Below are 17,088 nucleotides of genomic sequence, written 5' to 3' on the forward strand. Positions count from 1 at the left end.
TGCTTCTTGGGTTGAAAGAGATAAAGGAGACAAAAACGGGACAAATTATATACAAAATCAGCTTGGCTGAAACAGTAAAATAGACAGATAATATTCAACAGAAACACAATGCCTAAAAAACTCCACCCATACGTTTTTGTTTACTCAAATATGCAATCTAAAATAATTAGGATTTTATTCTGTTACTGCACATTTAATACGAAATTAAACGGATATTCTTATTACCACTTCCATTAATGACTATCACACGTCCCAATGTTATATTTAGCCTCTGTTTAGAAGCGTTTCCCTCTTATTACACACAAGAAAGGATACAGCTACATTAATATAACGGGTTTAACATTAATAGGCTGTTCGTGGTTTGTTATGCGCTACTAATTTTATCCAATGACCTATCATTTATCCGATAACGTCCCCTAAAACTACTAATTTATATGGCAATAATCAACTAGCATGCTTTAATACACAAGTTAACTTGATTCCGATGTACTGATAATATACAATCTTGTTCTTTAAACGTCTTACCTTTTAAAAGGGCATCACAAACGGTCTGTTCTGCTGGAACTCTACGGCGCGGCCGCTACTTCCGGGAACTATTGAGAGGCTCCGCGAGCCGCCATTGCTATAAAAAAAACCGTTCCATTGGAGTGAATGGAGTTGTCGCTGCGTTTGAAGGACCCAATTCACCTTTGGCTAAGCCCCGCCCCCCTTAGTTACTGTTGCTACCTCCGAGTCCGACAACTTCATATGCGCTCTGGTTTGGCATCAACATGGCTTATGCTGTGACGGCTCTTCCTGCTGAAATTTTATCAAACTTTTATAAAGCAGCAAATAAAGTGTCCGATAGAAGTAGGCAAACGTGTCTGCAGTGTGCGTTTGAAGGCTTTATTCAAGACATACGGTGAAACGCGAGCAACAACAAGGCATCCAAATACAGGCAAAAGCATAACGGTCACAGTCAAAAAATGAACACAGCATATACTAATCGAGACGGAGGCTGTTACTCACAATATCAGGAGAAACACTGTTCATGCAAAACTGGGTAGGTCTCTATTCACTTCTATAATCGTTATTATTTACAAAGCAAACGGACTACGCGAGTATAAAGCTGTATTTATTAGCAGCGTGTGCTGCTAGCGTATCAACAATTAGGGCAGAGAACCGAAATCATAAATCTAAACCAGCATAAAACTGTCTAACTATAACTTCACAGTAAGGTTAAAAGCTAAATGTATCTTAGAGCACAAAAGTGAGCTTGTTGATCTTGAGGGGTTTCGCTGACTGTGAGGACGTCCACACAGTTTAATCCAAAGACGACACTTGTCAGTATTTAACTTCGGTTTTGGGAAGGGGAAAAAACGGACACCCACTCCAACCTCTCTGGGAAACGCGTATCTGTGTTACAAATGCCCCCGGCACAACGTTTAACCATATTTTTTATAAAACGACGACGTAATAGCCTGCTGAGACCAAAAATATGAGCCTCCTGCGTTGAAGTCAATGGAGCGCCGTGAAAATGTGTCGGACCCTCTGTGGGAGCTCGTTCTTCGCTGCGCTGTGATTGGTCAATCTACATTCTAGGGCGTGGCTTAGCCAAAGGCGAATTGGACGTGACGTCGGAACGAACTTGTACAAGTAGATCCTCTCAACTGATACCAACTAAGCAGAGGTAGAATTTCTTCCTTTATCGTCAACATGGTTTATTTGAGTGTCATCCTATTTACATGTAAGTGTTTATTCTCGATTCAATTCCTTTCGTGTTTGTTTTAAAAATGTAAGTGTTCGAAAAGTTAACAAGTTGTTCAAGTCCACGTTAGCGTTTTCGTTTGGTAGCCTTAGGTCCAATAACGGCCTTCAATCCGTGCGCATAAAGCACCATACACTTTTGTTTATTTTTAATCGTGTTGACTAGTCCTTTTTCGCCCGGACATGTCCTCTTTTGGACCTAAAAAAAGGCTTCAGAATTTGTATCCGCCATCGTCTATTTTGCATATTGCATAACAAATAATTATCTGCACGTAAAGCTTAATTTAAATTAAAAATGAAACCAAATGGTACTATTGCCTCTCAGTACGACTGAGTTATCAATATACAGGTCGTCTTTGTTGATCAGTAGCCTATTCCGTTTTGTTTAATTTTACTGAAGCACTTCCATCTCTTCTGGAAGTTCTGAAATGTACCTTGTACATTTATGGGTAATGAAATGTAACAGGAGTTGTCATTTAATTTAGAAACTTTGTTTTTCTTTTACAGTGCTTCTGAACTCCAGGTTGCTGATATCTGCCGGTAATTCATCAGTCCAGTTACCAATCAGCAGTTACACAACCATTACCGTATATGCTGTGTGCATAGTATGCTGTAATTAAGATAATAGACCTTAGTCAGGGTAAATGGCATATTAAATTTACTGTGACATGGATGAAAATCAGGGCTCTGAGGGATTGACTTCCAATCTTTACAATGGTGAGCAGACTGCACACTGAATGGGCTAAAAAAGGTTAGATCATGTAATTTTCATAACACAACTTTCAAAAACCAATTTATCGAATTTGTCTATTGAATTATTATTATTATTTTGGCTGGACAATCAACAGTAGGATCCATTTACAGTAGGTAACCCACTTTTACTTCTGTCCCTCACAGCCTAGTTTTCATTCTTGTCAAAAGATAACTATGGCGCTACCCTGACACTAGGGTCTATTACGAGATGACAACCTGTGATGTTCTACTTGAGCTGTTCATGTCCTCAGAGTTCTCAACACCTAAATGAATCTGCAGCGGTCAGGTGGTACACTGATCACGTGCTGCGAGTCGGAGCTCTCAGATTGTTTTACTTGCGAGTTCTTTGAGGACGTGAACACTTCTTACAAGACGGAATCTCAATAACATTTTTTTTTTTTTTTTAAATCTTAAACCTTTGGTGTGTACGATCACACAGAGTGTGATTAGAACATTCTGTGTGGGTCAACAACAGCTTTTGTCAGCTTTTGCTCTTTGGCTGGTGCTTAGCATGGTCAAATCTGTCAGCAAGGCATTTAAACTCTGCATATAAAACCGGTTGGAGGTCAGCATCTTTAAGATCCTCACACTGTAGTGCTCTGCCGTAATTGTATGTGAAGTCATAAAACTTAAATCAGTCAATACATATTATGCTAAAGGCAGTTTTGCTTAAAGGAAGATATGCTCACTCTTAACTGCAACTTACTGAAACCCAAAATTAAGTGATAGCCAAAGATACTGTAAAATGACGGATCGTGGTAATCCAATAAAATTCTTGTTACGTGTATAATTCACTCCAAAACCCACATTACTTAAGGTTTTGTGTCTCACAGCATGTAGTATTTTGCTTATGTAGTATCTGGAGTTTCTCTTCCCTCATAGTTTGTTAGTCTCACCTTATTACTAATGATGAATGAAACCTGAAGCTGGACTCTTCTCTTTTCAGAGACTGTTGTCACATGTGATGGGTTTGTCCAGCGTCTCAGTTGTGGTAAGATTGAAGATAAAAGCAATAAAATATTTTAGTTGAATGCATTACGAGTAATTTATGATGTCATGATGCTTTTCTTCCATTTAGACTCTGGTGTGATCCGTGTGGACTCTTCCACCTTTGGTCGCACAAACAGCAACATTTGCAGTGTTGGACGACCTCAAGGACAAACGGTTAATACTCAGTGTTCAATGGATGTTCCTGTAGTCTCTAAACGGTAAGAATCTCTTTCTTTGTGACTTCAGACAGAACAAGTATGGGTAGAATTGAGTCTGCTTGCTCGGTTTAGTCTCGTTCTCGAGATTCAAGAGGTTACTTTATTTGTCCCTAGGTAAATTTTTCTTGGACAAAGGCTGTCACATAAAAATAGTGCAGTAACAGACACCAAAACAAGTTTATACTGAGCGTTGTGACCCCAATGGACTATCTAAACCAGGTTGGATTTATATGGATCTGTCAAAAAAAACTACTCTGAAACTCTTTTCAACTAGCTTCATGCAACAGGCCTCAGATATGTATTGTTTAACAGACATCTGTCTGAGTTTACTGAGAAGGATGTGTGGCTGCAGAGTATTAAAAGCAGAGCTGAAGACTACACATGGCTGTCTGGTGTAGGCCTTGGGTTTTTCAAGGTGTTGCTAAATGGTGTATTCTGGTTAGTATAGCATCAGTGCCCCGATTGTCTTTATAGGCAAACTGATACGGGGCTACTGGTCTAATAATTATTTTCTTGAAGAACTGTTTTTTTTTTTTGGAAGAGTAATGATTGCCTTTTTTCCAGAAATAATACGGTGTAATTAACAGACCTTTGAAATACCCTGGCTTGTGTAAGTTCCTCTGCACATGTCTTCAAAAGGAAAGCTGAGACGGCATTAGGGCCTGTTGCCTTAGTGTTTTTTCTTTTTAAAAGTCTTGTGACTTCCATGGACTAACGTCTATCATTGAACTTGGAAATCACTTATGTTATCGTTTTAAAGAGAAGTCATGTGAATCAAACCTAATCTAGAAATTATTTAAATCATTGGCCAATGTTTTGTCATCAGCTTTGTTCAGTGTTTTCTTAGTGGGAGTCACATTTGTAATGGATTTCATGTTTTTTCATCCCACAGTTTCTTTGTATTTGCACAAGTCCTTCTCTATGGATTCCTTGCATTGATTCTTAGCTATGTTGAGTTTCAGCTTCCTCTGCGCTCATCTTCGTTGTGCTTGGTCCTTATTCCTGAAGGCAAGCCTCTTGGACTTTATGCAGTCCTTGATGTCCTTAGTAATGTAGGACTTGTTGTTGGGATAGTTTTATTGTCTTTTGGGGTATGACAGCATCCACACAAAAGTGAAAATAAGCTGTGGATTTGTTCAAATCTGATATGAGAATGAACAATGTTATGATCCGAATTGTACCGTGGTGGTTTAGCTCTAGCTTAATATATGCGTTTTGAATGTTTCCATCGCATTGAGCAAGAGTTTTACTGTTTCTAGTGTCACATTTTAATGTACTGTTCAAACCCAGGTAAAGACATTTTCAAGTTTGGAATGATTGAAATCCCATAATGAGCATGGAGCATCTGGTGTATGTTGCAGCGGTCTGTTCACAGTCCGCCACTTGGGCCGCAGCTCTCCCTGCGTTTCCACTTGTGGGCACAAACGCATCACAATGTTCCCAAACTCCCTCAGAAGGTAGAACGGCCTGAGACAAGCATAATAGCTCAACATACGGGTTACAGCGTCTCTTGTGTGGTATATTGCCTACTCTACTATTAATAAACTCAGTCTGCCCCCTTGTCTTACCCGACTCCAGGCTCTTATCAGAACGTACCAGAGAAAAGCCGTCCAACTCAATGAGTAAGCTAGAAATATCCGGATGCAGCCAAGTTTCAGTAAAAACCATGACGCATGACTCTATACTAACTACTTAGCTGATTCTGATGTAAAGTTTGAGTTCGTCCTTCTTATTCCTCTGGGAGAGCGCACTACACCGGGTCAACAATGGCAAGGGTGGCACCAAAACAAAGACATATTAATCATAATTAAAAACATAGTATGCTTCAGCACATTTGTCTCGGTCGCCTACAGAGCAGCGGCACCAGATTACAACTCTGCAGTTGTCAACCAGAGCATGGTCAATCGCCTTGTCACTGTTAACTGTGCATTTGCACCGATGAGAAGCGGATGTTTAATTCAATCCTACAGGAGCCTGAAAGGCAAGATGGCAGCCAATCGCTGTCAGGTACATGTAAAAATGTTTGTCGAGCATTTATCCAAGGGAATTGTATGTACTCAAAGAGAAGCCATTCAGTTCTCTGGTGCGTAGAACAAAATTTAACCAATTAGCCGAAGTTGCCCGCACACTCAAAATTATCTTTTCAGATTCAAGTAAAATTAGAGAAAGTATTAAGTTTTTTTAAAAATGACCATAGCTAAACGTTTGCTTTCTGGTCTTTTTAATGCACTTTTTTTATTTTCCTTTTTTCACATGCAAGAAGTCATTTTCATTTAATTTTGTATTGCATGTTAAATATTGCAGTTTGGACGCTTTCATTTTGATTAGACTGCCTGGGTTTACACCCCTTTCCGTTTTTCAAGCTGTATTGAACCTCCGTGTACCTACAGTTCAGGTGCCTTTAGCGTCATACTTTGTTTTTTGAACGGGTGAGTTATGTAGACTACGGTTTCCAAGAGTCCAGTCAGACTGCATCTTTGTCCTTTTAAACAGGTGTGATGGACTGAGCGTGTGCGAGTTAAACACGCAAGGACTTGCAGCACGAGATCCTTGTGATGGCACTTACAAGTACTACACTACCAACTACATTTGCATCACTGCAGGTTTGGGTTGTTTTTCTCTTTTCCTCTTCATCAACTTTCTGTGCAAGCCTGTATAATGTCTTCCTCTTCCAGAAAAAACTGTGACTTGTCATGGTGGATACGCTTACTTGAAGTGTGGTGAGCTATTTTTCCATGTTTAATTTGGAAAATATAGGTTCTTAATCTTCTACATGTTTGTTCATGTAATTTTTTTTTTTTTTTTTTTAAATCCATGTAGAAAGTGGTAAGATTCAGATAAATACCGCACACTATGGACGTACAGATAAAATCACATGCTCGGAAGGACGTCCATCCAGTGAGCTCCAAAACTCCAACTGCTATTCTCCCAATGCACTGGCTCCTGTGTCGAAAAGGTAGTTGAATACTGTATGTCACTTCTGCTGTACCTTGTTGTCTTTAGTAATGATGAATGTAAGCTCTCTTTTTCCCTTTTTTTGTAAAGCTGCAATGGCTTGGAAAGTTGTGAGTTGTTTGCGACACAAACCGTCTTTACTGATCCCTGCGTTGGCACATACAAGTACCTCAGTCTCCTATTTTTGCCTCCCATCTGCACTCCGTGAGTATCCGTTAACATGTCTACTACAAATTCACTTTGATCCAGGAAGTGTTTGAGCTTTGAATGGTGAAATCTTTAGTTGTCACCACCAGATATGCTTCTCAAAAGCATGATCACTTTACACCAGCTCAAGACTCCTATTTGAAAGACTACAATTCACCTCACTAAAATGATCTAACATCCTCTGTTTTCTGTAGGTTCAAGTGTGATCTGCGAAAACGCAAATAATACGCTGATATGTGGTGTGTATAATGCTACATGAGTTTTGCTCTAAGTTGAATTGTGTTTTAGAGCAAGTTGATTTGAAGCTGAATTGTCGTCATTTTTAGAACAAGGGACTGTCATCAACATTCACACTGCTAACTTTGGGCGAACTGACCGCAGCACATGTTCTGTCAGACGACCTGCTTCTCAGACTGCCAAAACTGACTGCTACTCTTCAAACTCCCTGGCAATAGTTACTGATGAGTGAGTTTATTTATTTTTTTATAAATGGTTTAAATGCAGTTTATCATAGAAATAAGTCAGTCAAGGTTCTTTTATTTCTCCTTTTTATAGGTGTGAAGGACTCAATAGCTGTGTCCTAGTAGCCTCCAATGGTGTCTTCACAGATCCATGTGTCGGCACATTCAAGTTTCTGTACGTCTCTTACAGCTGTGTAGATGACTGTAAGTGTTACTGTGTATCGTTTTTTTTTTTTTTTTTTTTTAAATGCAACCTTGTTGGGATTATTCAAGACACTAGATTGATAGCTCTGTTCATGGTGCCTTTGCTTTCTTGCAGAATACAGCGTCTGGACTTATGGATTTCAGCTTCAAGCATATTTAAAAATGGTTTCTTTGCAATAAATGCCTTGAAGACATTTGTTCTTGTTAGTATGATCATTTCACAAACCATCACATACACCATCAAAATTCTACACCATTCTACTGCAAAGTAAAACAAATGTCAGCAAATATAACTAGCCTAAATATGCTACTTTCTAAGCACAATAGATGGGCTGACTGATTGTAGTGTGAAATGGTTTAGACTTTTTGGAAACTGTTCCCATTCAAATTGTGCCATTGATTTCAACTAGTTTATAGAAAGCTTGCAACAGAGGCATGGTCATAAACATTTTTTTATAAATAAACAAGTTTCTAGTTTTAGCGTTGGTGCCAAGCTTTGTCCTCTGAGCACTGGATTTTCTGAAGATAAAATTAAAAGCGGTAGATCATAGCAGTAAGCAAGAGTCTAAACTGTAGCTAAGCAGGAGGGTGTAGCCTATGATTAGGGCTTTACTTCTGGAGATTGTTAAGGCTTCAATTCATTTAATTCGAAAGATTATCCTGATGAACAAAATGTGCAAGAATCAAGTTAGCTGGTCACAAACATTTTAAAATAAAAGGTTTGTAAGTTGCCAGTAGCTTCTGGCTTACCGGTAGTTCTGACATTGTGAGCTTGGTCATGTGCCCATTCAATTGTGAATTTCTCAAACAACCTGTAAGAATCAAACTTGTTGATCAGAGCTTATTTTCTGCATTAATCCAAAAGCCAGTGGAAAAAAGGTCCTTCAATCAAATTTTATTTGCAGAGCACCTTACAACAGCCAGAAGATGCACAAGGTGCTTTCCAGTAAAACATCAAAAGACAACAATATATAAAAGCATAAATGTACGTAAAAATAGCAGTCGAGTCGGAGGCTACGTGTTAAAAGCTTGTTTGAATAGATGTTTTCAGCTGTGATTTAAAAACACTCTACACGGTGATGCTTCGTAGGTATGCTTGAAGTGCGTTCCACAGCTTTGGGCCCTGGATGGCAAATGACCTGCCTCAACTTTTTATACTTGAACTTGGGAATGACCAGAGAGGTGTGTTCAGAGGAGTGCAAAGTTCTGGCTGGTTGATAGACCGCTACTAATTCGGCGAGGTAGGCCGGGACCAGACTATTGATGACCTTGAACACAAACAGCAGGATCTTATACTCCACCCTAAACCGCACCGAAAGCCAGTGGAGCTAGCGGAGGACTGGGGTGTTGTGTGTTTGGAGGTGTAGAAGAGAAGACGTGCTACCACGTTTTGTACTAGTTGAAGCCGATTGAGTAGTAATTAAGTCCAGTGTAGAGGGCATTGCAGTAGTCTATCCTCGAGCTGATGAAGAAATGAATGGCTTTTTCAAGGTCAGCTCTTGACCAGAATGGTTTTACCTTACTGAGGAGCCTTAGCTGGTAAAAGCTCGCCCTCACAACTGAACAAATATGTTTGTCATATTGCATACCTTTGTCAAAAATAACACCCAGGTTGGTGCAAACTGATGTGTTTGAGGACCAAAACTGAGAGAGCTGTTAGGGGAGTCTGGGCTGAACATAATGTACTCAGTCTTTCCTTCATTCAGATGAAGGAAATTCTGCGAAAGCCACTGTTTGATGTCCTGAAAGCAGTTATGGATAGGGTCCAGCGCAGAACGAATACTCATAATCGCAGGAAGGTAGATCTGGAGGTCGTCTGCATAGAAATGGAATTGAACGTTGTGATTGAAGATGAGTTGTCCAAGTGGCAGCATATAGAGTGAAAACAGAATAGGACCGAGAATAGATCCTTGTGGCACACCAGATGATCGGGGGGCAGCGGAGGAGGAAAAGTCATTAAGCATTACTGAAAAAGTTCTGTTAGTGAGATATGAAGAGAACCAATTGAGCACCGCGCCCTGCAAACCGACAGCATGTTGAAGACGGGAGATGATGATGGCCTGATCCACGGTGTCAAATGGTCCAGTAACACCAAAGCCACAGATCTTTTACTGTCCAGGGCTCCAAGAATGTCATTTTTGACCCTCAGTAACGCTAATTCGGTGCTGTCTAGACCTGAAAGCGGACTGAAATTTATTACCAATAACGTGCAGTTGGAGGTGTGACTGAAGCTGGGAGAAAACAAGCTTCTCCATCAACTCAGTGGTAAGAGCATTGTGTTAACAACGCAAGGTTGTGGGTTTGATCCCAGGGGATGCACATACCTATGTATAAATGTATAGGATAATGCAATGTAAGTTGCTTTGGATAAAAGCGTCTGCCAAATGCATAAATGTAAATGTAAATGTAGACAGAAGTGACAGGTGAGATATTGGGCGAAAGTTGGACAGTATGGAGGGATCAAGGTTGGGTTTCTTGAGCAGCGGTCTAACAATGGCGTGTTTGAGAGCAGTGGGAACAGTTCCCAAACTAAGACGGCTGTTTATGAACGAGACAAGGAAGGGTCCTATGATGTCAATATTTGATTTGAATAATGTATTAGTAAATATTAGTAGATATATTAGTAGAAGAATATACAGTATGATGTATAAGTGAAGTTCAATATTAGTTCATGTTAATAAAGAAACCTTAATTTAAAGTGTTACTGATATTTTTTACATCTTATTTATATTAAAATATATAACAATTATAAAAATATTATTTTTAATACTATATATTTGGCAGCAGGTAAATTAAGCTGCTGTCACTTTACAACCTGACACACATACCGATTATACTGGTACATATGCGACGTCTTTCTCAACTGTTTATATTCACTTAAATCATAACTAACTGTGTTTGTGAATATTTGCCAATACCGGTATTTTGACATTATTTTGTGTGTATTTGACCGTTTAAGCCATATTCTCCATCAGAAACCCAGATGTTCTTCACTGCTTTCTCACAATCCCTCAAATGGTGTACGGAAAACGACATTTATGTTTTCATGATGTCTCATGATTAGTATTGAGAGGTGGCTGTGTGTGCTTTGGGTGTGAGCACAAAATCTGCAGGAATGTGTAAAATTAATGTGCAATACACACAATCCCACACTCAAATTCAAGCCCAACAATATTCATCGGCGCAAGTGAAATGAGTGTGTGAGGGAGGTGGTTTTTGCTGTCGGAGAGAAACAGCAAAGAAAGCGCAGCTGGTATCTATTCTGGGGAAAATTAATAACTTTCAGGTATTGTGATAATGGTTTATGATGGATACATTATCAGGGACCCCCAAGCTCCCAAAAAATGGGGTCAAATCAAAACACAGAGAGGGGCTTATTAAATGTCTCTGGTTCTGTCAAGGATTTAAGCCCCTCAAAACTACTGAATATAATGCTATATGCAATACTGATCTATTCAGATGTAAACAACTGTAAGTTGAACAAAATTTTGGGGAAATAAGCAATAACAGAGTCTTTTCTTCCCTGTTTTTTCGACGCGTCCAAATAAAACTGCTTCTCAAACATAAAGAAAATGTTGGTCAGGACTTGATTTTGTCCATCGGCAATTGATTGGATCATTAGATTGTTGTCGTTTGCTAATACTTTTGATTGTTTGATGTGAGTGATTGCTGTAAGCTCTGGTGTTGTTAATGGTATATGCGTTTGGTGAAGCATACGTCTCTACCTACTCAATTACTTAAATATTTGTATATGTATACATATTTTGCAATAACCTTAAAATAGGGCTGTGCCGGTCAACTTAACCACCGGCGGTGGTACGCCAAAACATCTTTAATGTGTGAATGATGTTTTATGTGAACATTACCACACGAGTAAAGCACACAGGTTTTTCAAAATAAATAATAGGTTAGCAATTTAATGTTAAATCACAACTATGGAAACATTTGGATTTGTGCTGAATGAGAGAAGTACATTATAGTAGTAACATTTCCCTGTAGGTTTGTGAGATCCAGTCATTTGAAAGATATTGGCTCTTTATTAGGCTAATTAATCATATGAAAAATGAAAACTTCCACAAGCACAATACATTCAACATAAATGGGCAAGGTTTACCAAATCTCAATTATTTCGAGTATATAGGCTCATCTTGTGGTCCAGTTAGGCTCTTACTAAACGTATGTGCGAAGCAATTGGGATATACAGGTCATTGTGGTCACAAGTTCCTTACATCTACTGAAGGAATTGAATATAAATCTGCTCAAATGAGCTGAATATGAAGAGGTGAATGTATTTGTGTTAGTGATGCAGAGAACATCACAATCACACTGACAATTTATGTTCCGCTTCCCCCAACAAACTGAAACCCATTTAGTATGTTATAACACAGTTCATCTCATCAGACAGATCCTCCTCGAGGCGTCCGATTGGTTGCCCTGTCCTCCCTTGAATTAGAAGGTCAGTTGCAGCGCTCTCCATTTCGTCAATAGTCATGTGACAGGCACCTGCAATTTCCCGTTTTGCAAAGTCAACAAATTTGGGGTCTTTTGCGTATAGACCCAAGCCTTCAGAGATCAGGATCTAAAAGATACAAAAAAAAAAGAAGACATCACAAAAGTTGGATCATATTTATTTCCGCTGAAATCCACTGACCACACACCATTATTTATGTGTCTGCTGAAAGCAGTTAGTTGCACTGGTAATTTAGGCATGTCGTATTAAATGGGGTTTAAAGTTTTGTATTCAGAATTATTGGAGATCAGGTTTTTTTTTTCACTTTGACTAAAGGGGTCATGAAATGCATTCACATCTTTACATTTCTGGGGGTTAGCTTATGAAGTTGTTTTGCATCAAAATGTTAAAATATTTGTAATAGATATTATATTATCATTTTCCACCCACAGTCATAATCACTTAATTTCAGTGGCGTTACCTCTTTTAAGATAAGCATCCAGTGCTGTGATTGGTGAATTTCATTCGTGTGTCATGCTCGAGATGGCCAGCTCTTTAGTAGAGCCGTATATGTTTGAGCCTGTGCGTGCCCGATTGAAATGAACCAATGCAATCACAATTAAATGCCTCTGAGGACAAAATACTTGGCACCAGAGGTGTAAAGTCCAGGTTCAGAAAGTAAAAGTCCTCCTCAGTATTTTGTTCCAATCACCTGGATTTGCTAATTAGCACAGTTTTTCAGTCAGGATACACTCAAAAAAATGCTGGGTTGTTTCAACCCAATTTTGGGTCAAATGTGGACAAACCCAGCCGTTGGGTTACATTTTTAAATTACATTTTTAAACCAACGTTTGGGGTTTGTCCATATTTGACCCAAATTGGGTTGAAACAACCCAGCATTTTTTAGAGTGTATATAACTAATTAGTGAAATCAACCATCCACGTATTTCTAATAGTTTGATCTTTTGGAAGGCAGTCTTTCTCGGTACCACTCTTGTGATGTTATGTTAAGATGTTAAGTCATGTTAAGTTCTCATGCTAAGTTATGTTAAGACATGTTAAGAGCAAGCCGCCTTGATTTAAAAATCCATGCCAAGGAGTGTAGAAGAAAATTGTGACATCACAACTTCAAATGTGAATTTCAAAGCCTGGCGTTTCAGAATGATGGAAAACAAAAACTCTCAAACACTCAAAAAAAGAGAGATGGAAAACTCTCTTTCCATGAAATGCAAAATACCTCTAGTTTTATTTTCTTCCAGTTGCGCTCCATTTTTCTGGCTGCTCTCTTAAGGGACTGAGTCTTTAATCTTCTTTAAGCGCAACGGAGCAACTGTGTCTAAACTTTACCAGACTCTAAAGTACTGGGAAAGAGAGAGTTAAAAGTTTCTGTCGCAATATCAAGTTACATGTAAATATCAAGTTAACAAGATACATGCTGCTCTTTTGTTTATTATTTCATGTTAACTAATGCACTAATTGCATGTAATATTTTATACAATATTATAAATAATTCATATATAATACACTATATAAACAATTGAATGAATCAGAATAAACTATACCAGAGAGATGTTTACAATATGTATTTTAGCATGCACCAACAAATAAAGGATCAAGTGAGAGTGAAGCGATGTGGATCATGTGGATGAAGGAGAGCCACGTTAATTTCCGGAGGCTGCCGTTTCAGGACTGCATTTCTAGGATTTGTAAAAAAATATTTTCAATTTAGATTTTTAACTAAAACTACAATTTTATTTTGTTAGTCCTTAACATGTCAGGTGGTAATCAGCAAGAAATGCTTTCATTTTGAATTGTCTTCCCAATTTTCCCCCAAAATATTAATGTGACAAGGTTGAGAATAGTGTGACGGGGTTAAAGACATAACCGGTTTAAATGGAGGCATTGCCTTCAATTATATATATTTTTAAAAATGATCTTTTTCATACTGTGCCCTTCTTTCTGGGTCAACATAGTTGCATGCACAGCACTGTCTTTTTGCTGCTGGTGTGTCAGACATTTCTGACATCCTTGCCAATGTTTAAGTGGACACATTATATCAATAGTTCTATTTATAACAAAATTACGACTTGTCATGCTTTTGGTAAGTATATCTTCACAGAAACCAAGACTATTTTTTTCTTCTTATTAAAAATATTTATAAATGAATTGAAACACGTTTGAGTGTGACGGGGTTGAGTTTTTTTGTTGTTGTTGTTGTTGTTGCAAAAAATGGCCACTGCTCCTAATGTAGGAGAGTAGTCGACTATATGGCAGTGATGAAACAAGTACATTGTATATACTTATGGATTAAAAATAATATTTAGAATAATAATAATTTTTCATCTTAATTTTATGTGATGGGGTTGAGTTGTTAAGCTTGACAGTACCCTCACTGGCTATATAGCCTACGCCTAAAAATATTAATAAAAAGTATGATAGGCTACTATACTTACCATCTTCTGTTAATACTTTACTTCAGCACTGTTAAAAGAACATTGTCATTTCTGATAAATTATGTCACATATGGGTGGAGTCTAAATTATGAACGGGGTTGAGGTCAGATCATAGACAGTATGGGTCAGATTGAGGGACATCACAATTTATAGTCTGTTTTTTTTGTATTAAATAAAATATCTTGCATTTGTTTTTGAAAAATATTTTTAACAAGAATGTAACAAATAAATACAATATTGCCAAAGAAAATTGACACTATGCACATTTTTTTTATTTTCTAAGTACAAATTCAGTAAAGTGCCTCAGGGACATAACAAAATGCTTAGTACACAATAGAAGACATATTTATGATAAAAAATAATAATATTTAAATGCAATATATTTTAATTCATTATGGACATACCAAAGTATTGTGAAAAGCTTTTAATATAATTTTGGTTAACCACCGTTAAAAAGTCTGGGGGACTGAAATATTACCGAATCCCGGGAATGACCCTGGGGCATTCCGATTGGAATTCGCCCCACGTAGTTCTTGAGCTAATTGCATTAAATTAAATTAAATTACAAACAGCATCACCTGCGTTTCAGAGCCATATAGAGAGAGAGTTGCGACAACGGAAGTTCGAAATGGTTCTTCGTCACGTGATTAGCGTAACGGCGGATAGTTCCAGGAAGTGCTTCGGCGCCAATTCAAATCAATGGAGTTAGAGAGCAGAACTGTGATTTTTGGTCAATTGTAGTCAATAAATGCATTGATTTACAATATGTATATAATACACTGACATGTGAATGTAGTATGTGTATGTAGTTACATCAATGTTGTTTTTAAAATATAAAAATCTGATAATATTTAATGATTAGTGTGCTCAACTTGCGTTGCCTGCCTTTATTAACATATTTCTAGCTAACGTTACCTTGGTAAAAGACCGTGTTGCAATTGTTTTGAAGTATTTTTGTGTTCTCAAACTTGTATGTTATTTAAGAGTATCACGTAGCCTAATGTGCTATGGTTTCACAAGGACAGGAGACTTGGTAACAGGTGATTGTCTTAATGTAAAATTGAATTAAGTGAATCTTCAAATAATCTTAATGTTTACCATGCTTATGCACCCCATGCACGTATTACTATATAAATTAATACTCAATATATTCAGTTCTAAAAACAAAACATGATTATATATACACACACACATTATTTCCAAGTGTCCAATTGCATTTTGTGTCCAAGTGCATTATTTCCTTTTAACATAATTTGATAAATTCATGACATAAATCACTTTAATCTATAAAACCTATTTAGTTTAAATTCATTTTTAATACATTTAAATAATACATATTTTATGTTTTATCTTAAACCCCCAAAATATCAGGTTGTGCAACTGTCCGCAAAAATAAACCATTTAAAATAAATAAACTATTGTCTTAAGAATAATAAATTGAAAACGAAATTATATGGCATCATTTTATGTTTAAAACCTTTCATATAAACCTTTCGTTTTAAAGATGTTGAGATAATTTAACAACTTTTGTTAAATTGAGCGTTAATCATAGTAGGCTACTTAGGTGTATCTGCACTTTTTCACAAAGACCAACACTGGCAAGTTGAATGTTTATTTAAAATAAGGAGCAAGAAAAGTTTTGCAAATCCAAGGAGCCGAGACTGAAGGTGAGGGGACAGCGTCAGTGCGGGGGTCTGCAGGATCCACTGAATCCGCTTATGCTTCTTGGGTTGAAAGAGATAAAGGAGACAAAAACGGGACAAATTATATACAAAATCAGCTTGGCTGAAACAGTAAAATAGACAGATAATATTCAACAGAAACACAATGCCTAAAAAACTCCACCCATACGTTTTTGTTTACTCAAATATGCAATCTAAAATAATTAGGATTTTATTCTGTTACTGCACATTTAATACGAAATTAAACGGATATTCTTATTACCACTTCCATTAATGACTATCACACGTCCCAATGTTATATTTAGCCTCTGTTTAGAAGCGTTTCCCTCTTATTACACACAAGAAAGGATACAGCTACATTAATATAACGGGTTTAACATTAATAGGCTGTTCGTGGTTTGTTATGCGCTACTAATTTTATCCAATGACCTATCATTTATCCGATAACGTCCCCTAAAACTACTAATTTATATGGCAATAATCAACTAGCATGCTTTAATACACAAGTTAACTTGATTCCGATGTACTGATAATATACAATCTTGTTCTTTAAACGTCTTACCTTTTAAAAGGGCATCACAAACGGTCTGTTCTGCTGGAACTCTACGGCGCGGCCGCTACTTCCGGGAACTATTGAGAGGCTCCGCGAGCCGCCATTGCTATAAAAAAAACCGTTCCATTGGAGTGAATGGAGTTGTCGCTGCGTTTGAAGGACCCAATTCACCTTTGGCTAAGCCCCGCCCCCCTTAGTTACTGTTGCTACCTCCTCCACTTCATATGCGCTCTGGTTTGGCATCAACATGGCTTATGCTGTGACGGCTCTTCCTGCTGAAATTTTATCAAACTTTTATAAAGCAGCAAATAAAGTGTCCGATAGAAGTAGGCAAACGTGTCTGCAGTGTGCGTTTGAAGGCTTTATTCAAGACATACGGTGAAACGCGAGCAACAACAAGGCATCCAAATACAGGC

At 37.8% G+C, this 17,088-nt stretch overlaps 1 protein-coding gene across 2 annotated transcripts; it reads left to right on the forward strand.

Annotated features, from left to right (window-relative positions):
- Window positions 1–1,595: 1,595 nt before the first annotated feature.
- LOC307011983 (L-rhamnose-binding lectin CSL2-like) lies at window positions 1,596–7,728 on the forward strand. Of its 2 annotated transcripts, XM_079638130.1 has the most exons (12): window positions 1,596–1,726; window positions 2,254–2,286; window positions 3,446–3,490; window positions 3,578–3,707; window positions 6,201–6,310; window positions 6,383–6,427; window positions 6,528–6,663; window positions 6,753–6,866; window positions 7,064–7,108; window positions 7,196–7,334; window positions 7,425–7,534; window positions 7,650–7,728. In XM_079638130.1, exons 1-9 carry the CDS (start codon window positions 1,696–1,698, stop codon window positions 7,092–7,094), a joined length of 675 nt encoding a protein of 224 aa, XP_079494256.1. In that variant the 5' UTR covers window positions 1,596–1,695; the 3' UTR covers window positions 7,095–7,108; window positions 7,196–7,334; window positions 7,425–7,534; window positions 7,650–7,728. The 2 variants fall into 2 exon arrangements, with proteins under 2 accessions (XP_079494256.1, XP_079494257.1); XM_079638131.1 differs by lacking the exons at window positions 1,596–1,726; window positions 2,254–2,286 and adding an exon at window positions 2,335–2,463.
- Window positions 7,729–17,088: the final 9,360 nt, after the last annotated feature.

This window comes from Phoxinus phoxinus (genome assembly GCF_949152265.1).
Source record: "Phoxinus phoxinus genome assembly, chromosome: 15".
NCBI lineage: Eukaryota > Metazoa > Chordata > Actinopteri > Cypriniformes > Leuciscidae > Phoxinus > Phoxinus phoxinus.

What these genes read in the sequence shown, in the direction of transcription:
- LOC307011983 (XM_079638130.1), top strand. Translation starts at nt 1,696, where the DNA reads ATGGTTTATTTGAGTGTCATCCTATTTACAT. An exon ending in CTACATTTGCATCACTGCAG is followed by an intron (nt 6,311 to 6,382) that starts GTTTGGGTTGTT and finishes TTCCTCTTCCAG; the next exon opens with AAAAAACTGTGACTTGTCAT. An exon ending in CTGGCTCCTGTGTCGAAAAG is followed by an intron (nt 6,664 to 6,752) that starts GTAGTTGAATAC and finishes TTTTTTGTAAAG; the next exon opens with CTGCAATGGCTTGGAAAGTT.